Raw genomic sequence first — 23,977 nt, 5'->3', positions numbered from 1 at the left:
AATATGTACCATATAACACAATATATAGCATCACAAACACACACAAAATCTTTCTGAAAAAGACATTTATTGCTACATTATCATTTTGACACATGCCTGTAGGCTACTTCAAACTGTACACATACTGTACATGGTATGTTATGAGTACTTCAGATTATTATTTATTATTTAGGTGATAAACAAACAAGACTGTTCTGTAATACTGTATTGCTTAGAGCAGGAAAAACTGCACAAGTATTTTTGTGTAAACTCAGTGAAAAACAAGAAAAACGAGATATTATCAAATTCACAATATCTGTATAAAAGATAAGTTATATAACTTAAAAAACAATGAAATGCTCTAATAATAAACATGCAATGAGCCTTGACTACACCTGGGGAGCAATAATAAACACTGAGAAGACAAACAGGTCCGTCCGTTAACAGTGCTATAACACAAACTTGGAACAGATAACAGATGAGGAGCGTTCTTAGAGATCTGTTCATTCACAGAATGGTCAAACCCCTACACACACACACACACGCACACACGCACACACACACACGCACGCACGCACGCACGCACGCACGCACACACAAACACACACACACACACACGCACGCACTCACGCACACACAAACACACACACACACACACACACACACACACACACACACACACACACACACACACACACACTAATGTGGGAATGTCAGCACTCTGAGCTCTGTGGAAATCATGAGACGACACAGTAAATAGTGACACGTGGTAAAGGTCAGTCAGAAACCTGGCTCTGCCAAAAACTCAAACTGCAGATGACGCTACTGGATTTCATCCGTTGGTATATATTCACAGAGAAAGTTAAGCAATAAATATACAAAATATGTACAAAACATCTGCAGCTTACAATGCATTTGTCTTTTCCAAGTAAAGTTTAGGCACAAAGTTTGAAGTCTGTTCAGGAAGTGAGGAGATGATTGTTCGACTGCATCGCACGTTACAATCAGAGAAGTCGACCTCGGGCCCCAGAAGACACGACGGGCCTCCAAAACAGCTGGATGCGCTTCCCTCAACATCTGGACGTCAGCACACAAGTGAGGAGAAGGAAAGAATGAGACTAATAGCGAGATGAGAATCATAAAACAACAAAAACCATGAATTAAATGAGCACCTTGTGTGGATGGTGCTCAGAGGTGGCCCATGGGGTTGGCCGGGTCTGTCAGACTGGGGTGATAGGCCAGATGCATGGACTGTGGGTCACACATGACTCCAGACGCCTTCTCCTCCTCCCTCCTCCGCAGACAGGCCGCCTTCGGGTTCAGGTTCCTCTCTGTGATGATCAATGCACACAAACATCTTTTAGTTCGTGGGAACTGCGACACACCACGTGGATTTGGAGCCGCGGTCGGCCAGAAAAGCGAAGCCTCTATGGTTTTAACAGCTGTTCTTATTTTAGCCCCGTTTTAGCTCGCTGCTGCTTCACGCCCACCGACGCGGCACTGACCTCTCACTTGTTGTTCCAGGCTGAGGATCACCGCCACGGCCTGGTGCAGCACCAGCAGCTTGGTCTGCGGCTTCTCGCTCTTCAGATGCAGCTGACACATGTGGCCCAGCTCCTTGAAGGCCTCGTTGATGTCCCGCACGCGCAGGCGCTCGCGGGCGTTGTTGGCCATCCGCCGCTCGCGCTCGCGCTCCGCTTTCTGCTCCGGGCTCAGGTCCTCGTCCTCGTGGATGCTACGGGAAATAAAAGCGTATTGAGTTTCATCACATAATTCATGGCAAATTAAAACCTGCTAAAGTGAAAGCCGCATGGCCGCACGCGCACACAGAATCATTCGGTGGGTTTCTCTGCCCCCTGCTGGCCACTGAGCTGACCTCAATTAATTATTTAGCTTTAATAAAACAAAATAATGTTCCACAGATGACTGTTGATGCAGGTCATTCCACACATGTCATCATTAATATAATACTTATAGAATACTTTTCTCTTAATTCGAAAATGGGATAGAAAATCCTATTATATACCAAGCAATAGGACTGTTGTCAGGATAGGAACCTGTTTGGGGCCCTCTTGTATTTACAGCGTCTTAATAATGTCCTGAACGTCCCAGCAGCTGCTCGTGCTGCTCTCACTTTTTCATTGAATTCACTGTGACTTAATGTAACATGGAGAAGAAATATGAGGCGGAGCTGAAAGGGCCGGCGTGGACACAGCTGTCCCTCACAGCAGGGGGTCTGACAGTATGTTAAATGAGTGATCTAAATGGTGAGAAAGCGTGAACGCTGGCCTTGAAGAGACTTTGATTTCCAAACGTATCATCTCAACAGCTTCATTAGCGCTCATTTTATTTCCCCGTGTTCCTCACAGCCAACCCAGTGACGCGCCAGCGTGCGTTCACCTGTTTCCGTTTTCTCCCTGGGCCTTGTGCTCGCCCTCCTCGTCCGACCTCTGGCTGTCCGAGCTGTGGCTGCGGTTGGTGTGCATCATCTCCTCCCTCTCCCCGCTCTCCGTCCTCAGCTCCGGGCCGCTCTGAACGCCTGTGGGAGGCCACGCAGAACCTGCTTAGCGCGGCGGCCAAAGGGGCGCGGGGACGAACGCGGACGCGGCCGCCGGGCCCTCACCTGCAGCCCGCATCTGCTGGGGCGCGGCCCTCTGCCTGGCCGGGTACGGGTGGCCGGCCTGCGGGCGACTCTGGAAGGCCGGGTGGTTGTTGTTCACGCCGACGGCTTCAACCTTCACGATACACAGAGGCCGGCGTGAGACGGGGGCAGCGTTCGTGCGCTCGCGTGTCACAGGAGAATCCTCTGAATGTTCACAAAAGCAACATCTGCCCTTTCATTCCTGACGTGACCCGGAGTAGATCTCTTGCTCTACAGAATTAATTTAATCTCAGACAATCTTAATCCTTAAAACTACTATACACTCTGTAAACACACCCCTAATTCTGTCCAGGAATGACTCACTCCTAAACCATCATTTAGGAAAGAAATAAAAGTGGGAGAATTTAATACTCCCCTCCCCCATAGGATTAAACTAAAAACCCCTTTTCCCCTCCATATACTTCCACTCCAGCTGGGCTAAAATCCCCTCGGTCTGCTGAAAGGGAAGCTGGGTGTGCACGGCGTCCCCGATCACCCCACAGTGGAATGAGAGTCTGCACATACTGGACGCTCTCCACACAAGGGCGACGCGTCACCGCGCTTTCCCATTGTGCCCAGTTTCCTATTTCAAGGACAACAACCTGTACGTGAGCAAAACACGCAGACGCAGCGGGTGGAAAAATTCCTGGAGCCGAATGGCAACACACGCGACGTGTTATTTCCGCGCCCACAGATAACAGAGAAATGCGCGTTAACCATGGCCGGAGTGTGACAGGTGACCGGCAGGGAGCCGGGGGCGGCGCCGTGGGCCTGGTTCAGGAGGCCGTGGATGTCGGCGGGGAGGCCGGCGGTGGGGCCCACGGCGTGGTTCCTCAGGACGTGGATGACGTCGTCCAGCCGGTCCAGACGGTCCTCCACCTGAGACTGGACACGAGAGGCAAGAAGGTACGAGACAAAAATAAGTCCAATAATACAAGTAGGAGACACCTCGTATGTGTTAATATGATGAGTCTGCGCAACAGGGAAATCAGCTGTTTTCATTCTTATGCCTTTATGTTTTAAACTTTTTCCTTTTACTTATATTATCAGAGTTTGTTCCTACCATTGATATGAGTGAAGATTCAAAATGTGGAGACACCGGTGCCTGAACTGAGCTCCGTGGCCACATGTTGGGACCTGGAGAGAGAGAGTAGTTGAGACGCGGGCAAAATAAACATTATTCCCTTTCTCCTGTCGCCTGACGCTCATTCCGGTTTACCTGCGGGTTCGGCTGCGTTCGGCAGCGGAGACGGGGACCGCGCCGGTGTGGACGTGCTGGAGGGGAAGCTGCTGCTGGTGTGATCGGGGGAGTAAATCTGGCAGCAGGCGGACGGGGGGAGAGGGGGGAGAGGGGGGAGAGGGGTAAGTGGGACCAGGGCATGGATCATTTTAAAAGCACAACTTGTCATTTCTGTGCAGGGTTTTACAGCCGCTGCCGCTGCCTTTGGAGCGGGCTCGTAACCCCGACTAAGCTCATCAATTCCTGTCATTTCACAAGTCAGCAACCAATAAAACGCGCGGCGGTCTGAGAGCAGCCCTTCGTTAATATGCAGGAGCCTGTTAAGGCAGGAAGGGACGACTGTTTCCTCTTTGCATTGTGCCACTGGGGCTCGCGGGGTTTTATGGCTTCATAACAGAGCAGAGATGTTAATGTGATGTAAGATGTGAATACTCACAGAGGCCAGAGCTTTTCCCAAGGTATCGCCTGTCTGTGACCCCCCCGACCCGTTCCCTTGGTTCCCTGATACTGCAAAGCAACAATAATGCATGAGAGTAAAGAGCAGCCAGACCTGAGATCAGTGAAGACTCTCAGTCTCGTCACCTGTTGAATTCTCGGAGCTGTTGATGGACGCGGTGCGTGAGGCTGCGTTGTTGCAGTGGAACGTGGACATGGGCGGAAGCGCCCTGTTCATGTCCGCCGACATCACCGACTGCGGCGAGAAGTCCTGAACCGGGAGCAAAAGACAGTCAGAGTAAACCCACAGCGGTTCCACCCCCCGCGGTTCTGACAGCGCGGTCCAGCGGGCCTCACCAGCTGACTGTGGAAGCTCCCCGCCTGCGTCTGGTGGCCGGCCAGTGCTCCCAGTGCAGCTTCATAGCCCTGCTGGTTGAGGCCGTTTACGGCGTTCCAGATGTCGGGCGAGCCGCTCATGCCCTCTGAAACGACGACCAACGTTAGTTTGAGGCCTGGATGTGACTGATGTGAAGTTTGAACCTCATTCAATAAACAGTTTTCCTCTTTGAAGTGTCGGCCATTTTGATTTTTATAGACTATAGGTTAAATAGATTCACGATCAAATCTCAGTGTATCTTTGTTGTCTTTTGATGTGTGCTTTTATATGACACAGTCGCCGTTGTTTGATTAGGATGAAGCGTCGTAAGCGAGAGAGCAAACAGAGCTGACCTGAATACAGAACATGTCACTGTCGCCCACTGAGAAGCGGCCACTTCAGATGAGGCGACTGACTCTAGGCAGCTTTACAGACAGTGGCGCTCATTCTCACCGAAGAAGGTGCTGGCGAACACGTTGCCGGGAGCTTTGTTGGGCGGATGCGAAGACGGGTTGTGGTTGATGTCTTCATTGGTGGGGGACTGCCCGTAAACCTAAAAGGAGGAACTCAATATAAGCGAGTGTAGAACAACAACTTTAAAGAGAATGTGCAAAACATTTTATTATGAGTGTATCATCACTGCTACTAAACCACATGAATACCGTGAAGCAACAGTATTATGAAAACAAAGCAGCGGGCTGATGCACACTTAGAGCTATTGCGATAATCCGTAAGCTGCAGATCCATGCACCTCCTCATCCGGATTTAGGAACCATTCACCATGAGAAATCCCTGCCCTAATCATGATGAGGTTCAGAAGACCAGGACGTACTTCCCTCTCACATTAAATTGAATTAAAGAGCTTTGAGCATTTTGTCCTCACGACGGCGCTGAGTCCGACCCTGACGGTTCTACGGGAAACCCAGTCATGTAAATGACAAACCGACCCAGCTTGGTTCTGTCTTCTCCTCTTAAAGCGTGGATCTATACACATGCTCTCAGTCGAACGCACCAAGAGGTCCGGGCTGCACCTGCACCTCCCTCCATCGCTTTGATGTGCCCCAGGAAATGAAAATAAACCTCCCCGCGCAGCATCAATGGGGTGTCAGTTACCCGGACGACAAGTTCTGCAAAGCAGGCTATTAAAGACTCTCCTGAGTGCGCTCGTGCAAACACACTTACAGGCTGACGCACACACACAAAGACGCAGGGACTTAAGCGCACGCACGCACGCACACACGCACGCAGCCGTGACCCTGGCTGGCACGAATCCCATGGTGATTGTGGGCCAGGCCAAACAGAGGAGCCCCTGCCGACACTGGGCCCGTCTGAGCCGCCATGGGCAGCATATGGCGCAGGATAAAGCCAATTGTCCTCCTTACCATCAGCATAGCAGGCGACCCGTTAATAATGGTCACACCCCCGCCCCAGCACGCCCTCTCTGGTCCCCGCTGGAGAGGGGCCGTCACCATGGTATCCTCTTTTAGCATAGCATTGATTTAGGAACCATCAATCATGGCATCACAAACGATAAGGGACTTTTTTTTCCCCCCGCAGCAAATAAAGAGCCGGCTGAGAGGTTGTAGAATACTATAAAATATCAAATCTCCTGGAAATAATGTTTTTGCCGGCTGTGCAGCTGATGTTTAGAGTTTTTAATCATCTAAAAGAGGCAAAGTTGAACAAAAAGAGGAAGCCACTTGACTGTTCTCCCTTTGCGTTGTGCTGTCAGATGAGTGAAATATCAGCTCGCGTTTCAGACCCTATGCTGAGCTCCTGCACGGACAGCGCCGGCCACAAGCCACATGCAACCAATTTTCTGCCTCTGTGATCTACGATGTCTGGATATGGTTAGTCTCACGGAGATCAAAGCTGCCTTTGATAATGGCTGCGGTGGTGGAGGGACTGCTCCAACATAGCAGGGCTAAATCAAATAGAAATAGCGGCAATCTGCTTCATGTCAAGATGCTTTCTGCTGCCGGGCTGGACTGCACGCTGCCGCGCTAACAGGAAGCACAAGTCCCACGGACGCGCTTTAACGCCGCTTTGTCAACATTCAGCCACCAGCGCGTGAGACGCTGGTGTCGGCCACCTGAGTGGTGACGCTGTCACTGGTGCAGGACAATAGTTAGGAGGGGTTTGATTGGTGGGTTTATGATGAGAGGAATTAAATTAGGAACTGTAGCAATGAGGCGTTGGTTTAAAGTGACAATAAACAAATCTCCTCCATCCTCAAGTTCAGCAAAGTCCAGCAGTTCATTCATTCGAGCTGCAGCCAGTGTGAATGAAAGATCCAGCTTCATGCTGAGTTCGCGTCAATGAAAAACAGACACGGCACCTTTACATCTGTCTCTCACGTACATCAAGTCCTGAAACGCTTCCCACCAGCAGGAAAGTGGCTCATTAAAGACACACGTCTAGTAAGAACACAAACTTTTGCAGGAGTTGGACATTTAGAGAGTGTGCGTTAATAAAACCACTCTGTTTGTTAGTAAACACACGCAACACCATCATCATCCTCATCATCCTCATCATCATCATCACCAGCACACACACACTGACAGAGGGACTGGAACCTCTAGGAGATAAAAGACGAGCGCACTCACTGGCTTCATGTTGTAGCAGTACATCAGTGGGTTGGTGCCGGTGCCGGAGACGGGATGAGCGCAGTACATAACTCTGTCGGCTTCAGCACAACACTCCGGGCTCCCGAGACGCTCCGCGCTCAGCTCCTCTGGTCCACATGCGCTGCTTCCCTCACCTACCCCTGCTGCTCATGCAGCTACCCGCAGACAACTTATGCAAATGAGGGCTGGACCATTGCAGGCGGCAGGGAGGGGTGGCCGAGGGCTGGCGCTATTACTGTACAAGCTGGAGCGTGAGGCGCATCCTCGGCTTTAGGAGAAGCTGCATTTGTAAAACAGGCCGGCGTGATGCGCTGCTTGTGTTCATAGTGTGGAAATTACTCAATATCATGGAAATGCATGGTAATAATAAGGGATTAGTTACACACGCGCACACACCTTGACCACACTGGACCAGTGTGAAAAGCACTATGAGTGGGTTACACATTACCCACTGTCTTGTCTCCAACCTACATTCATAGAATCATAGGCAAACATGTTCAGAACCGGCTCCCCGGGACCAACAAACAGTGATGATGCCGTGAGGATTATCTCCTGTTAGACAGGTAGAGGTTTCCAGTAAACAGAGGGCTCCTCACCCCTGTCTGACCTACATTTACAAATAGAACCAAGTCTTAGTTTGTGGCACGTGTGGCGCGGCGCGCTCACGCAGGACCTGGGTTAATGGGGTTTTTTATACCGCAGCCTGTCTCGCCCGTGTGCTAATAAAAAGTCAGACTTCCTGTTTGAGGTGAAGCCTACTGTCTACTGGCCCGCTGATCGAGCCCACAGCGTCCTACATGAGGCCTGTACATGGACGAACGCTGCAGTTGGCCGGGTCCTCACGACATGTTGTTCCACCGAGACCTGACAGGAGTCCAGTCAAATAACTCCCGCTGAGACGGCAGCGAGCGTTTACCCTCGACCCATTGTCTTAGTTACTGGCCAGCGTTTATGCCGTGGGTAAACCTTGAAATATCTGCAAGGCATCGGTTTATTTCAAAGCACAGCATCATTCTGTTTAAATCCATATGTACTTGTAAAGTGAAGACAGAAAAACAGGCAGTCTACTGGTTTTAATGCGTCTGCAGGTATGTTGGGCCGCTTCTTTAAAGCCAGAGTCTAATCCTCACTATACACACTAGTGTTAACTGGGTTAGGAGGTCACTCTCTTAATCACAACACCATTTGTGAAGCTAGGATCTATGTGTATACATTTTCATTCAGGCCAGACTTAATCCACAGATATATTCTACAAATAATATTGAATAACAGGAACATCAGACTCTGCAGAACGACCTTTCCCTCTGACAGCGATCAGTCCCATTATCTGACACACATACAAACACACGTATCTTGGGCAAATGATCCAAGAGCAAATATATACAGTCCCCTAACCCTGAACTTTGCATCAATCTTAGTTAATTGCAGTCTTGTCAGGAGCGTGATTATTCAAACAGGTAATGCAAATGTTAATGAGTTCAAATTTGCATATCTTTATTTTCCCATGGTCGAAATGTCATTGGTTATGACACTCGACAATGAAGAATGTCAGCCCCGATGCCCCTCCGATAGGCTGCTGGTCATTAGGAGGCCGGAAAAGAGCAACTGACAGGGACGGAGGGGCAAAAGTAGCCACGCTCAAAATAAATAAGCGACTTTAATATGCAAATGCATGAAAAGAAATGCGCACGGTCGAGCGTGGGTGCAGCGATCGAGAGAAAACAAATGCGTCCTCGCGGCCCGCCGTTGTGCGTGCTACGCCCGTGTTGTTGGCGTGTTTCTCATCGTCATGCGCTTGATTTGACATGGCTTAAATAACTATCTTCCTGCCAGTGATTGGCATTCACACAAGAAGGGGCGAGTGGGGCTGGGGAGCAGATGGTGACATTCCACATGACCAAACTGATCAATCAGCATGCTGGGACGCAGGTGCAGCACAGGCGGGCAGCACCGCACTATCTATTTCACCATCTACGGGGCACAAACACATGGGCACCAATCATGGCACCCTGAGGGTCTGCATGCTCCTCTGTCCCGCTGTGCCAAGGTTGATGACATCAGAATTTCCCATCCGCTCTTCTACAGGATGCCAAGAAAAAAAAAAACAATTGTATTAAATCTGCAATAGCAGCCTGGCCTGGGATAGGGTATGTAAGTGACGTCAAAGCCAGGGACTCCCACATTTTACCCTGCTAATATACTGAGGCACCGAGGTGGACAGTGAACCAACACACCTGTGCTGTTATTTAGGAGCTTTGTAAATGTGTAAAATGTATAAAATTAACATTTTTCATGTTATATAATAAAGCTGAGTAGTTTGTAGAATATCAAAAATGATTTAATATTAACCTCCACATTTGTCTGTTTGCTAAAGCGACTTCCTGGAGGTCAGTGTGTTCACCTTAAAGGTGAACAGACCCAGAGGTAAGTGGGTTGGCTGTGGCGTTTGCTACGCGCTGGCGTGACTCCGAAGCGAGGATCGGCTGTGTCTTCGGGATAAGACCTGAAAACACTGAGCTGATCTTATAGTCTGGCCTGACTGTTGGAAGAAGTGGGGGTTGTAAGAGGATTGGAGCGGCCACGGCTGCGTAGGTGCACGTGAGAGCCAGACTCTTCAACCTCTGCACCAGGGTGACCTCGCTGTCCCACATTCATCAGCACCTAAGAGGAGACCGCTGGCTTACGGTCACAGCCAGGCAGAAAGACAATATTTGCTCTTTGACTTAATGTTTAGTTTATTAACAACATGTGTTGCCCATCTTCATAAAACCAAGCAAGTTTTGTTGCTTCCAAAATCAAAAATGGAATTCATACAAAATGGCCGATAATGTTGTATTTACCTGCAACTGGCCAGTGAAACGGCCTCTCTGGGAGGAGCTAGTGTAAATCTTAACATTTGGAGGAATGAGCAAGGGCAAGGACTGCTGAGATGAGACCTTCCAAGCCAAACCAGAAGTGACAGGAGATTGACAGTAAAATAAATCAGTCCAGAATAGCCAGCAACCCAAGGTCAGAAATAGAGTGAGAAAACAATGACTAACAAGGAAACAAGATTTTCTTGAGATTTAGACGAAGTGTCACCGTTACGCACCTCAGGTGTAAATGACAGGGTTTGACGGATATGTGTGATACATCACCAAGAAAAAAGGAGACGTGGTCAAAAATATCAAAATGGTCGAGCAAAAACTGATTTAATCAAATTACACACAACAACGGCAAAAACGTCACTTCACTTTTTTTTAACTGTTTGAACTTCATAACATAAAATGATGCATCGTTAGACCATTCTAGTAAAAGGCTCAAACAAAGTGAATGGAACAATTATTCTATTGTATAGTGATTACAAAGTAACTACTGTTATCATGTTCTCCATCTGATTACATAAAATTGATTGATTGTTAATCTGTGGAAGTAGAATTTAATTTTTTTTTACGTTATTGTGTCTCTGTGTTCATAATGTGTGACTGTGTAGACTGTACCATCAATGTGGACTCTGTTAGAGAATGTCCCCATGAGAGAAGATGCTTGGAATGAACTAACCGTTAAAGGTGTGTGGGCAGGTCCCATCTCTAAGCAGGTGTCAGAAAAACGATGCTCAGCACACAGTTTCTGGGTGAAGGTTGGTTAACCTGAACATAACGGAAGCTGCACACATTCGCTCTCCACCCGGAGCGTGTGGGCCACGTTTTAGCTCCCATCTCGCTGCAGAACCAACGTAGCAACATGTGTGTTATTCTTATCTTAAGGTCAGTATACTTGCACATACATGCCTTCTCTATGCGTGGCAGTCTATAGCTGTCTTGCATTAGGTTTCATGGTGTCAGTGGAGCAGGGGAGTAACATTACCCGCTTCCATCAACAGATGGCAGCACAAAATAAGTCATGATGAAATAAATTATTTTTGGGCTTGTTTTTCTTGACCTTGTGACTTCATTCTAGTGTATTCTCACATTTAAGACGCACATTTTATTTACGCATAGTGTGTATGTTAATAACACTTAATTATGATGAAATATGATTATTTATCATACGTGTTTGCTGATGTGACATAAGGTATTTATGTCTAAACAGTTTCCGATTCGGTTTTTTTTCTGTCAACTGTGTCTCAGATTTCAGACGAAGTAAAAAATAGTGAGCGTGTTTTGAGCAAAGACAAATCTTGGCACAATCTTTTTGTAAAGCGTGTTTATGCGTCTTAGTGTTCTCTCGCTGACAGATCATTGATTAATCATTAATACTGGAACATACTGGTGGAAAACGGGGTCAATGCAGACGCTGGTAAAGAAACGGTTTTACACGGTGAAGTGATATCACCCTGGCTGTTTACCCGTCATTGTCACTATCTAATCGAGCAGCTTCCTGCAGCAGCGCCCCCGTCAGCCTGACAGCGGAACTGCAGCAGGTCAAGTTACACATAGCGTAAAACAAAAAACCCCGCTCAGAATTTTCAAATTAAAATGTGAGCTACTGCTCCAGAGGTGAATAATTTGCCAAGTAACCAGCAAAAGGGAAACGTTTAATATATCTTACTGTAGCTATGAAAGATCCATCCTGCTGTGTAGTGCACACAGTCAAATTGGGCTTTAGCCAATTGATTGATGAATGGATCATTTAATGTATGTATATATGTAAACAGTAAATTAAAAAGTAGAGCCAGGATGCTCTGTGACGTAGGACTGCCTCATTCTTTCTCTTTATGTATCTCGGACTGACAGTGATGTTGGTAGCAGCTTAAAGCTTGCTGCCTGTTGTTTTTCCTGTCTCTCTCCCCAGCCAGTCCAGGCAGATGACCGAGAACGGTTCAGCTACTGTCTACTGATGCCTGTTGTCTTTTCTGCTATGTGTTGCGCTTAAAAGTTCACAGTACATAGTGCCTTTACACAACGTTCGCCGTTATTCCGAACAGTGCTTTTAATTTGAAGGGACGTGCTGCTGCTCTTCCTGCCTCGTCTCCGCTACCTGCGCTCGCCTTGACGCAGGCAGCTCGTCTGTAGCTGCTGCTGGCTGCTGCAGGCGTGCGATTTGCGGCAGCGACGAGACCTCCGCGAAATGCCTTTTGTGTGCCCGGCCGTCGCTGTTTTGGCTCCGCTTTTCTGTTCCACGAGGGTCACATCGCAGTGTTCGTAGCCATGCTCTGTGGTGAGTTCAGCGGGCTGACCTAGCCGACTGAGCCGCTCCAGCAGCCGCGGGTCCGGTGCAGCGCGCAGCCGGGGATGAGGCCTACTTGTTAAAGCTCCCCCACCACCTCCATCGCGATGGCTGATGATCAACAACAACCTGGTCAGAAGCCTGCCTCGGGATTAGGCTCGCTACCAGCGCTGGTGCCGGGACTCCAGGGGCCCGAGGCTAACGCGCTCCAGTTCAAAATAAAGAATTCAATTTGGTAAGGATGGACGCGGCGAGGCAGCCACACGGTCCTCCTAGCCGTAGCTTGGTAATTAGCGTGTCTAGCTGTGGAGTGGCAGGGAGGCAGTGCGCTGCACAAAGCGGCGGAAAAATCACACCCTGCTCCGGTCGTAGCCGAGCGTGTTCGGGCGAAAGGCGGCGGCGGCTCCGCGCTCCGCTCCCCGTTTGCGCGTAATAACGCGTTAACGTCGGGCTCCTCGCGATCATTAGCATCGAGCCATAGGAGGCCATGTTATGGATGACACCAGCTCCACCGGTGGGGCTGATGCTCGGGATGACAGGTGTCAAAGCTGCACAGCTCCACACTGGTCCGGTGCTGCTAATGAAAGGCCTGCAGGATGTGGAAAAAACAATAAGTGCAACAGCGCACGCACAGCTTCCTGCAGAGATTTGGGTCTTTACGTGCGCGTGTTATTTTCACTGGCTTGGGAAATTACTCATCTGGTTTCAGTTTGATTCATCGTCACTGTGCTGGGGACTACGTGCAGCCAAATATCCTGCCTGGGTATTAGCTGTATCTGTTATGACATCTATTTTAGTTCCTGTAATTACATGTTTGCAGTCGGGACCTTTCAGCATCCTTTAGTGCACGTAAATTTATTCTATTTACTTTATGCCCCTCAACACCTTTTGCAGTTTTCATATACTGAGGCAACAGAGGTGTAAATAATAAAATGCATGAATCCTGTTTTCTAATTAGGTTATTCCATTATAGGGCTGTGGGATTGTACCATCGTGGCTCACTGTGACATTTTAACAGAACAAAGTCATTGTTAATCCCATTTGTATGTGGAGACTCATATTTTACGGTGCACGTCAGACCAAACTAGAAAAAGCTTTGCGTGTGGTACAGATATGTGCATATGTAGGAAATCAGTTCCAAAGCTGCAGATGCATCCAGGAGCACAGTGTTCTCCATCGGTGTGTAATGCAAGAAGTTAAGGGGCATTGTTCAGGGAGGAGCAGCTGTGAGGTACTGGTCATCACCTGACTAAAATCATCTCCATACAATGGCATGCCGCTGGGATGAGGTGTCTGAAGAAAAGCCACTCCACACTGCACAGTAAACAACAAGCCAACGGATTGAGTGGCTTTATAAAAGTCCCTCAAATGTCCTTCAGCAGTGTACTGAGTGCAGGGCGTGACTGTGATGTAAAGCAAGGAGTTACATTATGTTATGTAAATGTCGTTGTTTAAAAATGAAACGTCAAATTATATAAAATAAAAGTCTTTAACGTCTACTTTACAAAGCCTTTGCAAAGAATGTCTAAGCAGCTAGAACCTCAGTATTTTGGACACATCTGTCAAATATTAATTCAGTTTAAAGCTCATAGCTCATATTTGTCTTTTGTTTGTCTTATTGTAGCAAATCTGTACAATCAAAAGTGGACAGCATATTGGTGAGTATATGCAACCATTGTACACATAAGCAACTGTCTGATGTTATGCAGCCTCTTAATATCAGAGCCTAAGTCATAAACAGGTGGGATGCTTTTACAGAGTCATTAGTATTACATTATGAGGACTATTCCATTTACAGTTATTGCTATTTTGGATATAGTGACTACACAGAGTCTGAAGTGTAAGACTGTGGCTGCAACTATACTAACTATTTCATATTTGAATTTACAACATTACATTTCTTCTTCTTCATATTATTATTATTGTTATTATCATCATGTTGTATTACTTTGTTGTTCTTCGTATTATAACAGAAAAACAATACTGTAAATATTACGCATTATAACTTTGTGATAATATTAAACTATTCTGCATGTTAGAATAGATACAAAGATACAAAGCAGATACAAAGAAGATACAAAACAAAGGCTATACTGTAGCTTGCATTCAGATCAGTGTATCAGCAATTTATATGATGGTAAAACTGATTTATCCACATTTATCTGGGCTCAAGTGTCACATTTCCTGACATAAAAAAAGAAGACATAAAAAAAATCTTAAATAAATATTAGCTAGAACAGCGGTGGAATATAATGTAATTATAATACAAGTTAAACAATTGTATATATACCAGTAGTTTAGGTTAATATATGATAGGAAACCTTTCATGCTATGTAACATAATAGTTTGAATCATATACTGTATATTAAGGTTCAAAATCTGGTTATTCAGTTATTTTTATAGATACAGATTATTTCTAAAAATATTGCACACAAAAGTCAGCTGTGTCGTGAGATCAGCCAATGGCCATGTTAGAAGAAGGAGGAAAGCATTTAACAGGGTGGTGCAGAAAGATACAAAACAAATCTCCTAATGTGATGTAAACAGGGCGACTCACAGGTCATTCACCTCATTCTCGTAGTCAAGGAGTGTAGTAAAGGACGATTTCATTCGCCGCTCGTTGGCTGACAGCCTCTGTCTCGTTCATTCAAGTATTGGTTCCCTTGGCAACAAAGAGGCAAATAAAAAGGAAGAGCTAAAACGAATCAATTCTTAGAAACCAATTGAAAAGCAGCTGGGGTGAAATCGGTAGTAAGAAGGTCATACCTGTGGAGTGATTTCTCACTGCTACCAGGTTGTTGTAAGACAGTAGTCTCCATATCAAACATTTACTTTACACTGGATTTTATTTCTAGTCTATAATCTGACTTGACCTTTTTCTTCTGTGGTGTTTTTATCTTTACAGCAAGATGTTGAGAAGTTTACAGACATCGAAAAACTCTACCTCTACCTTAAGTTGCCTTCTGGTCCCAGCAGTGGCAATGATAAAAGGTATGTCGCTGGCACACTTTGCTCAGTGTTTTCCACGTTGCTTTCCAGCATTTCTGTCTCTATCTCACACACACGTGTGCGCGCGGCTGCTTTGTTGTGGCTGTCATTACATTTTTGGCACTGTTGTCTCATTGCTTGTCAGAAATTCAAGGCACTCTCCACTGGCTACCACATAGACTCAGTGTGGGCTCGCAGCTCCCAGAAGTTAAATTAAATCTACAAAACTATCGCTAATTTTTCAGCTGTGTGATTGATTTTTAAGCAAACCACTGATATGTAGACTTCTGCTATACCTAGCTGTCTGTGTTTCATTTGTTTCCCCATATCTATTCATCACCCCAATCCCCCAATTCTACCCATTTGGACTGAGAATGAGAGGGGGTCCTCCACTCCTGGATTATGGTATTAAAGTTTCTGTATTAACAAGAAATGATGCATACAAGTCAAGGACACCACCTCACCAGATTTATTTTTCTCTGTACTCATTACAGTGATCAGAGTTCCATGTCCTCGAGCCGTACTCAACAGATGTATGCTTTCAACTGGATACGGAATCACCTAGAAGAGCACCCAGAGACCTCCCTCCCGAAGCAGGAGGTGTATGATGAATACAAGTGAGTGCGTGACCGTCACTGTGGGCACTGGAAAAGGTGGGACGAGTCTGTGTGTTCTCCCATAAACGTTATGTTCTTTTGCAGGAGCTATTGTGACAATCTCGGCTACAATCCACTGAGTGCAGCAGACTTTGGAAAGATCATGAAGAATGTCTTTCCTAACATGAAGGCACGTCGACTGGGCATGAGGGGCAAGTCCAAATATCCTTTAATACAGACTGGATCAACTATGCAGCACTTTTATTCAAGTGGCAATAAGTGAATCGTGAGATTTGTTTCCATTTTACATTAGGCCTTATATTTTAATTATTATTGTTATTAAGCTATGATCATATTTTTTAAAAGTATTACACAAAAGCAAACTTTATGACTTAAAGAGTCGTACCGAGCTGCTGCTTTATCAGCGGTGCTGCTCACAGCGTGGCTACATGAGTATGAGGGCAGGATAATTTGTCTTTACTTTCACCATAACAAAGGAGAAAGCTGTTTAAGGTGTAGAGTTTATACATGTGTATTGGTTTGTTTTTGTAGAAGGGACCAAAAGGAAGAACTTAATTCAAGACAGTTCCAGAGATGTAAAAAGCTGAAACACTGATGTCTTTGGAGTCTTACTTTGAAACACGCACACATCACTTGCTGATTTCAGATCAGTTACTTTGTCTCTGGGGCTTTGGCATATTATAACTATTTCTGTATCGAGTCATATTTTAAAAGCCTTAACTCCTTCTCACATACTGTTATAGCGGGTTAAGGAAGAAAGCTTTTGTTCACATGCCGTCTTTACCCAACCTGGACCTGCAGAAATCTGGTGATGGGGTACGTTTCCTTGAAATGTTATACAGATTTGCTGTGAGACTTTGTCAATTGTCGGCTGCTCATCCACCTGCTGCTCTGTGCTGTCTGACCGTAGTGTGAGCTGATGGAGCCAACAGGCCAATCGCCAAGTGCCGAAGATGAAATGAGATCCGCAGCCTGTGGACTGGTGTGTGAGTGGGCTCAAAAGGTCCTGAGTCGGCAGTTTGACAACGTGGAGGACCTGGCCCGCTTCCTGCTCAATAGTCACTACATCGGTACAAAGTCCACGGCTGCACTCACTGTTATGACTGGAACACCCACTACAGGTAGAAGTAGAGGAGAAGGATCCTAAGTGATAAAACTTTACACGAACTTGCTACTTTATTCATGAAGGAGTCTTTGCACTGACCGTGTTTTCTTTTTCTCGCTTGACAGGAATGAAGACGCCAACTCCGGCCTCTGCATTTGTGCCCACAGCCGAGGCGAACTCTTTCCAGCCCCAGGTGAAGACCCTGCCCTCTCCCTCTGTTGACGCAAAGCAGCAACTGCAGCGAAAGATTCAGAAGAAGCAGCAGGAGCAGAAGCTCCACTCACCCCTGCCCTCCGAGACCCAGGTCAAGAGAGCAGAGGCCAGTACCCCCGGCCCCACTATCCCGTGTGGCAGCCCCGCTCTGCTCTCCCCTCAGCCCACCATTGGCATTGTAGTAGCAGCTGTGCCCAGCCCGGTCACGGTGCGTAACGGAAGTCTTCTAACCATGCTGAGGTTTGTTGTGATGAAGGTCTCTGAAGCTAATTCTGTGTTCTTGTTACTGGTCTGCCAGGTACAGAGAAGCAGGCAGTTAATGACCTCACCCAGCCCTGTAGGAACAGCCGAGGGAAAAGTGTTGCCTGTAAATTTCCAAGTGGTCACCCAGTCTCTTAAACAATCGCCCAAAACTCCCCAGAACATTTCGGCCAGTCCTGTGGGTGACCGTCTGGCACGCCACGGTACGCGCTACGCCCAGATCCTGCCCAAGCCCTCCGCTACTAGCGCAATCACCCTGCGCTCGCCCCCCACGTTGCTCATCACCAACAGCCCCATCAAAACTGTGATGCCCACCTCCCACGTGAGCTCAGTCAACGTGGTGAAGATGACCGCCATCGCCCTGGCCCCCAGCAGCAGCAGCAGCACAGCTGTGCGTCCGGCGTCGACGGGTATGAACACCATGGCTGCTTCAGATGATTCACACCCCGGCACAATGGCCACCCCCCAGTCCCCTGCAATCAGGTCCAGTGCCCCGGTGTCCACGCCGACCCTCTCCACTGACCACAGAGCAGTGTCTGAAGCTGGAAGTGACAATAATCCCACATCTGGCCCAGAGAAAACCGGCACTAAAGAGGAGAGGGCGCTGAAGTTCCGGGCTGCCAGTGAGCCAAGCTTCCTGGTTAAGTGTTCTCCAGCACCAGATAAAGGTGGAAGGATGAAAAGTGATCCTACAACATCTCCCACCTCAGTAGCTGTAGTTGGGACTCAGGACAGCAATAACAGTAACTGCCATGACAGTACGTTGTACTTGACTGTTGATAATCAGAGCTCCAATAGCAACATGTCAGCCAATGGCTCCTCTGCTGTTATTCCAACACTGAAAGAATCCTGCCCCGATGCGAAGAGCCCCAGGAAGCGCACAGGCCCAAGTGGGGACGCCCACGTGATTCCTGTGAAGAGGGTGTTCATCTCCCAGCAACCTCTAACCGTAGTAGACAACAATCCCAAACCTGGAGTCAGTGCTGCAGTGAAGAGGATGCCCCGCCCAGGAACCCCTGCCCGACCAGAGAGTGCGCCCAGCAAAATGGCGATGAAACACACCTCCATAGGCCCCACTCAGATTCTTGCACTGTCCGACTCGCCCATCACTCTCATTAAGGGCTCCCAGACTGTTGTCAAATCCCAGGTTTTGGTGGTAAAAGAAGAAGGCCACTCTCTCAGCACTGACACCAGCACCGGGGCCGCTGAAAACAACCCGTCTGATCAGGTGCTGCTACAGCAGATCACTGGGGACTCTTGTGTCATACCAGCCAACTCAGGAGCACATGAAGCCTCTGTGATAAGTGACCTAAAGAGCACAATGTGGGAGGAGGGACAGCTTGAAGAGCTTCGAAAGCAGGCGTTTACTCAGCAGATACCAGCGGAACACAAACAGACCCCAACTGACCAGCTTGCCATCATCGCTCAGCCCTCTGAGGCCTCGGGCCAGCTTACTCTCACACAAGAGATGGTTGACTTTGCAGGCTCGCAGCCCACCATGGACTACTTCCCCTTTAACGACGATGACATGACCCAGGACAGTATTGTGGAGGAGCTAGTCCAAATGGAGGAGCAAATGAAGCTGAAGGGTCTGTTCGGTGGCTGCGTTGACGTTTCTCTTCAAGGTCAGTCGACCAGCAATCAAGGCTCTATCCTGAATGCTCACCAGGCTGGCACCACCTTCTACCACTCTGCCCACAGCAGTACCACTCCCGTCCAGACACCCACTCCAACGCCCACACCAACTCCCACTCCCACACCCACCTCTGAGATGACACTCGGTCACAGCCTAACAAGGGAGAGCCCCTGCTCCCGCATGGCTACCGTGACCCCCGTCGATGGAGCCATGGGCCGCCACACCCCAATCAGCACGCCGCTGTCCAACTGCAGCAGCAGTGTCCCCCCGAGCCCCGTTGAGTGCAGGAACCCTTTCGCTTTCACTCCCATAAACTCCAGTATGACGGGTTATCACGATGCCAGTATTGTCTCCAGCAGCCCGGTCAAACCCATGCAGAGGCCCATGGCGACGCACCCCGACAAGGCCAAACTGGAGTGGATCAACAACCGCTACAACAGCAACGCCGGAGGCCCGTTGTCCAACCACAGCATCGGTATACTACCCAGCTACCAAGACTTGGTGGATGACCAGTTTCGTAAGCCACATGCCTTTGCCATTCCAGGTCAGTCATTTCAAGCCCAGTCGAGGCAGGATGCTGCACACTTTGGCCGCCTGACTCCTATTTCTCCAGTGCAGCAACCAACGCAGCAGCAGCAGCAGCAGCAGCAGCAGCAGCCACAGACGCAGCAGCAACAACAGCAACAGCAGCAGCAACAGCTAGTAACAGGAGTGGCAACTCCAACTAAACAAGAGAGTTTCGCTGTGCCTGCCCCTTTAGACAACAAAGCATCGACCTCATCCACGTCCAGTACGTTTCGTTGCCGCAGTGTTAGCCCCGCGGTGCGCCAGAGGAACTTCAGCGGCAACACCGCTCCCCCAGCCACCACCACGAACACCACCACCACCACCCGAGCTGTTGTATCACCCTTTAACTCTCCGATCACCTCCGAGGTGCTCAGCATTCTTTCCAACAGCCAGGCGGCCAGCTCTGTCCACAGCATGGTGCAGCGGAGTCAGTCTGTACCTCTAACCATCATGATGCAGAGCGAGATGCTGCCTGTGCAGGGCCAGAGTAACACGGCCAAAATCACCAATGTTCTTCTTAGCAAGATGGAGGCCGATGGGGATGATTCTGTCCGTGGCCTGGGCATAAACAACCTCCCTTCGAACTACACGGCACGGATGAACCTCACCCAGATCCTGGAGACCACCCCTGGCTTCGTTGGAGGGGCTTCTCACCAGACTCAGCTGCCTGTCAGCTCTAGCCCTGCTGCCTTCGAGCTCCAGCAGCATGGCTACCTCCCCACTGGCCCTGAAGAACACATGAGTTTCTCCACTGGGGAGAGCCAAGCACAAGTGGGTCCCGACGAGCAAGAGCAGCAGCAGGAGCAGCTCCAGGAGAATCCTGTGCAGACGCAGCCCCAGCTCCTCCTCCAGAGCACACAGCAGCAGGAGGCGGAGGACGAGCAGCAGCAGCTGGATTTCAACAACACTGTTAAAGACTTGTTGGGAGATGACGGTCTCAACCCCAGTTCCCAGCTAGTGGGTCAGGTAGCTTCAGAGCTGAATGCCGTGGCATCTGACTTCTCAAATGACATCAGACTGACCTCAGACCTGTCCAGTAGCATCACTGACCTTAACACGTTAGACACCAACCTGCTGTTTGACCCAAACCAACAGCAGGAACATTATGAAGACTCGACACTGGAAGAGCTGAAGAACGACCCGATTTTTCAGCAGATATGCAGTGATACTGTGAACTCTGGTTTTGACTGGTTGGAAAGCAAAGACCAGCCCACTACAGTAGAGATGCTGGGCTAATCTTTTATTCTGTATTAATTCTGTTCTCTGTTGTTTGTTTGGTGTGTGTGCGTGTGTAGTATATTTGTTTTTATCTATAGTTTGTTGGAATCTGTCTGGACTTAACCATTTGTTTTGTTACAAGTGCCAGGCGTACCAGAAAATCTCTCCTGCTGAGGTTTCGTTACTTCTCTCCTTTTTCATTTGTCCCCCAGGGTGTCAGTACTTTTACCCAGTTTTCTCTCTGAAATCAGATAACTCGCGTAAAACCGTGTGAGTACTTGTTGGCAGCAAGCACTTACAAGAGCAGAGCTGTACAGTATGAGCATTAGGAGAAGCATAATCTTCCATCTTCTAATTAATAAATAATGCAATATTTCTATTTAGCAGACACTTGATGGGTAGGAAATTTGGCACAAAAGAGTTCACCAAAAATGTGTGCGTGCAGTTCAAGTTCAACCAAATGCAGACAATATTGGGATTGTAGTATATGCACATAATAGTTGTAGTACATTTGCCTGCCATATCTGAATATTAAAGAAGGGTAGCATCTTGTGCTGCCAGGTGCTGAATTTCTGACATAATCTTTATACTTTATCATATACCAAGTCAGTGGAAAACTGATTTACATCTGAGCATTGTCCTAGAGTGAAATTTTCTTAAAGCCTATACTTCTTGTACTGTTTAATATCTTATAAAGGGAGTATGAGTAGGGAGAAGATGGGATGCAGGCCACGTCGTGGACTAAACAATGAAAGGAATAAACAACTGGCTGCCTTATTCCCAAAGTCCAAGTCCTTATGCCATCTTTAGAGAGACTGTAAATAGTATAATGTTAAGATATCTTCAGAACCATCCAGAGCTTAATCATATCAAGGCAGCTGTTGACCTGATCTTTTCAGTACTATTCCTCATTCTGTTTTTGTTTTGCAGTGCTACACTATAGATGCGTATTGTGTAGGCCGATGACTACACTGTGTGCGCCCTTGTCTGTAATGGATTTGGAGGAATTTCACGTGCGGTCATCTTCTGGAAATCACAGAAGGCACACTTTCTGCCATGAGATTTTGTTTTGGCACGCTATCATCCCAGTTTGGATAGAAATATCAGCGGTATGGAAAGGCTTAGTGGCATAAAAAAAAGCTGGAGGCTGACATGTGTGTTTCAACGCCATCTTGAGATCGAGAGGAATTGTTGTGTTTTGTGGAGATCCAGTCTTATTTCCATACCAAAGATCATCACATTGAACAACGAGAGATTATTACACACACAGAGACACTCCTAGGAAACATTAATTACACCAAGAAAAGGGGGCGGCCTCTGAGGTACAAAAGAGTTTTATTGCATTTGAGGAAAATGATTAAGTTGCATAAATCTTATGTACAGTATGTAAATTTATGAAATGGTCACTGTCCTATGTTTAATAGGTAACCATGGACCTGAAAGCATGTTTGAAACCAACACTGCTGGCCGCGTAGGCTGTGTGATAAAGTAGGATCCTTGCTTGAGTTTTTGGCTATTGTCAATGTTGTATAAGTCATGTTTAAGCTCCATCTGTAAATAGGATAGATACATAGAGATTTGATGTATCAAGACACTATTACGGCCATTATTCTAGCCAAGTATGTGCCATTTCAAAGAAAAAAAAAAAGCTTAACAGATTTGTAGTCAGCAAGATACTGTATGTTGTGTGTTACATTTCTGGCTTAATGTGTCGTAAAGGTAATGCTGTCTGGTCGCGCTTGCTGATTTAGTTCTGTTTTTTTGTTTTCTTTCAAAGATAATAGGTCTCTGCAGTTGCAGAAGTGATGTGTGCTTTGAGCAGGATCAATAGCATGGTATATTGAGAAAAAAAAATTGTGATACTGCTAGCTGGTTGCAAACATCTCTGTGACAGACATTGTGGTCAAAGCTTTTCAGCAGACACTGGAGAAAAAAAAAACTATTACTCATGTTTCAACAAACTTTGGAGGTTCACATTATTGCACTAAATTTTTATGACACACGGCTTTGCCACGTCTTTATGGACAAACGTAATGATGGACGCCCGCAAAAAAAAAAAAAAGAAAAAAAATATTTTTTATGACAAGATGAGGAAATTAACTGAATTGTCAGAAAATGACTAATTGTCTTGTAGCAAAATGTGCATTAATCTCAGTGAGATACACATTTCTTACTCATTCTCATACATGAGAATATAAAGCGTCAAAGGGGAAAAAGTTAAATAACCTTTTAAAACCTATGTGCTCATTATGTTGATAAATGATTGTACGCACGCATGTGTGATGACTTCTGTTCTACTTTATATTCTTGGTAACCACTGTCTTCTGTGATTTGGGCAGGTTCTGTTAACCAGACTGGCAGTGCTAGTTCTTTGACTTACTTTACTTTCATTGTGTGCTTGTTTACTAAGTTAATGTTGTTCTACATGTTATGTTGATGACTGTTTCCTGTCGGTTTTACATATTCTTACTTTGCGAAATGCGTTTGTGAAGAGATTTCATACTTTCTCTTAATTTCCTTTTCAACAATAAGGCACTGATATTTGAATTTGAATGAAGGAAATGCACCTCTTTATGAGTACAGGAGCTCCATCAAGCAGTGACTCTGATCCTTTACCTTTGACTGACCCGGAACCAATTCTGTTTGACTATCTTGTCCATTTCTACCAGTAGGAAAAAAAACCCTCCTCTGTGGTGTTGTCTGGTGTACTGCTTAATGTACAGTAGCTTGTTAATATTGCCAATGCGTTGTTTTTGTTTTTTTGTTTTGTTCTTTTTTTTCAATGGAAAGTACTCACTGGTGAGATTTTTAAAGTGGTTTTAAAAGCCAATAAACTTTTTTAAAGAATCTCTTTGTGTTTAAGTGATGATAATTAGTATTTTGCAGCAGTAAGGACTATTTACAGGTATGACTGGGCTATTAAACC

General features: G+C 46.9%; 2 protein-coding genes across 4 annotated transcripts; one reads left to right on the top strand and one right to left on the bottom strand.

Moving 5' to 3' along the window:
* Nucleotides 1-48: 48 nt before the first annotated feature.
* LOC114857908 (transcription factor 12-like) lies at nucleotides 49-7,457 on the bottom strand. Of its 2 annotated transcripts, none has more exons than XM_055509425.1 (13): nucleotides 7,278-7,457; nucleotides 5,125-5,224; nucleotides 4,653-4,777; nucleotides 4,443-4,566; nucleotides 4,297-4,367; nucleotides 3,840-3,936; nucleotides 3,684-3,757; nucleotides 3,338-3,505; nucleotides 2,589-2,714; nucleotides 2,380-2,498; nucleotides 1,485-1,714; nucleotides 1,152-1,310; nucleotides 49-1,056 (listed from the first exon to the last, which is right to left on the bottom strand). In XM_055509425.1, the coding sequence occupies exons 1-12, from the start codon at nucleotides 7,344-7,346 to the stop codon at nucleotides 1,168-1,170; spliced, it is 1,446 nt and encodes a 481-aa protein (XP_055365400.1). In that variant the 5' UTR covers nucleotides 7,347-7,457; the 3' UTR covers nucleotides 49-1,056; nucleotides 1,152-1,167. The 2 variants fall into 2 exon arrangements, with proteins under 2 accessions (XP_055365400.1, XP_029010661.1); XM_029154828.3 differs by having other exon boundaries at nucleotides 2,380-2,518; nucleotides 2,603-2,714; nucleotides 7,278-7,456.
* Nucleotides 7,458-12,266: 4,809 nt separating this feature from the next.
* Nucleotides 12,267-23,898, top strand: LOC114857574 (DNA-binding protein RFX7). Of its 2 annotated transcripts, XM_055509857.1 has the most exons (10): nucleotides 12,267-12,681; nucleotides 14,071-14,104; nucleotides 15,352-15,438; nucleotides 15,802-15,839; nucleotides 15,929-16,051; nucleotides 16,136-16,255; nucleotides 16,786-16,867; nucleotides 16,962-17,172; nucleotides 17,282-17,577; nucleotides 17,668-23,898. In XM_055509857.1, the coding sequence occupies exons 1-10, from the start codon at nucleotides 12,554-12,556 to the stop codon at nucleotides 21,067-21,069; spliced, it is 4,521 nt and encodes a 1,506-aa protein (XP_055365832.1). In that variant the 5' UTR covers nucleotides 12,267-12,553; the 3' UTR covers nucleotides 21,070-23,898. The 2 variants fall into 2 exon arrangements, with proteins under 2 accessions (XP_055365832.1, XP_055365833.1); XM_055509858.1 differs by lacking the exon at nucleotides 15,802-15,839 and having other exon boundaries at nucleotides 15,352-15,437.
* The last annotated feature ends 79 nt before the right edge of the window (nucleotides 23,899-23,977 follow it).

Source organism: Betta splendens, chromosome 6 (genome assembly GCF_900634795.4).
Source record: "Betta splendens chromosome 6, fBetSpl5.4, whole genome shotgun sequence".
In the NCBI taxonomy this organism is placed as follows: domain Eukaryota; kingdom Metazoa; phylum Chordata; class Actinopteri; order Anabantiformes; family Osphronemidae; genus Betta; species Betta splendens.
The sequence above is the reverse complement of the archived record's forward strand: the minus strand, read 5'-3'. Positions and strand labels throughout refer to the sequence as shown.

What these genes read in the sequence shown, in the direction of transcription:
- LOC114857908 (XM_029154828.3), bottom strand. Translation starts at nt 7,346, where the DNA reads ATGTACTGCGCTCATCCCGTCTCCGGCACCGGCACCAACCCACTGATG. An exon ending in CCTGTCACACTCCGGCCATG is followed by an intron (nt 2,715 to 3,337) that starts GTTAACGCGCAT and finishes TGTATCGTGAAG; the next exon opens with GTTGAAGCCGTCGGCGTGAA. An exon ending in CAGGGAGAAAACGGAAACAG is followed by an intron (nt 1,715 to 2,379) that starts GTGAACGCACGC and finishes TATTTCCCGTAG; the next exon opens with CATCCACGAGGACGAGGACC.
- LOC114857574 (XM_055509857.1), top strand. Translation starts at nt 12,554, where the DNA reads ATGGCTGATGATCAACAACAACCTGGTCAGAAGCCTGCCTCGGGATTA. An exon ending in CAAAAGTGGACAGCATATTG is followed by an intron (nt 14,105 to 15,351) that starts GTGAGTATATGC and finishes TTATCTTTACAG; the next exon opens with CAAGATGTTGAGAAGTTTAC. An exon ending in CTGTGCCCAGCCCGGTCACG is followed by an intron (nt 17,578 to 17,667) that starts GTGCGTAACGGA and finishes CTGGTCTGCCAG; the next exon opens with GTACAGAGAAGCAGGCAGTT.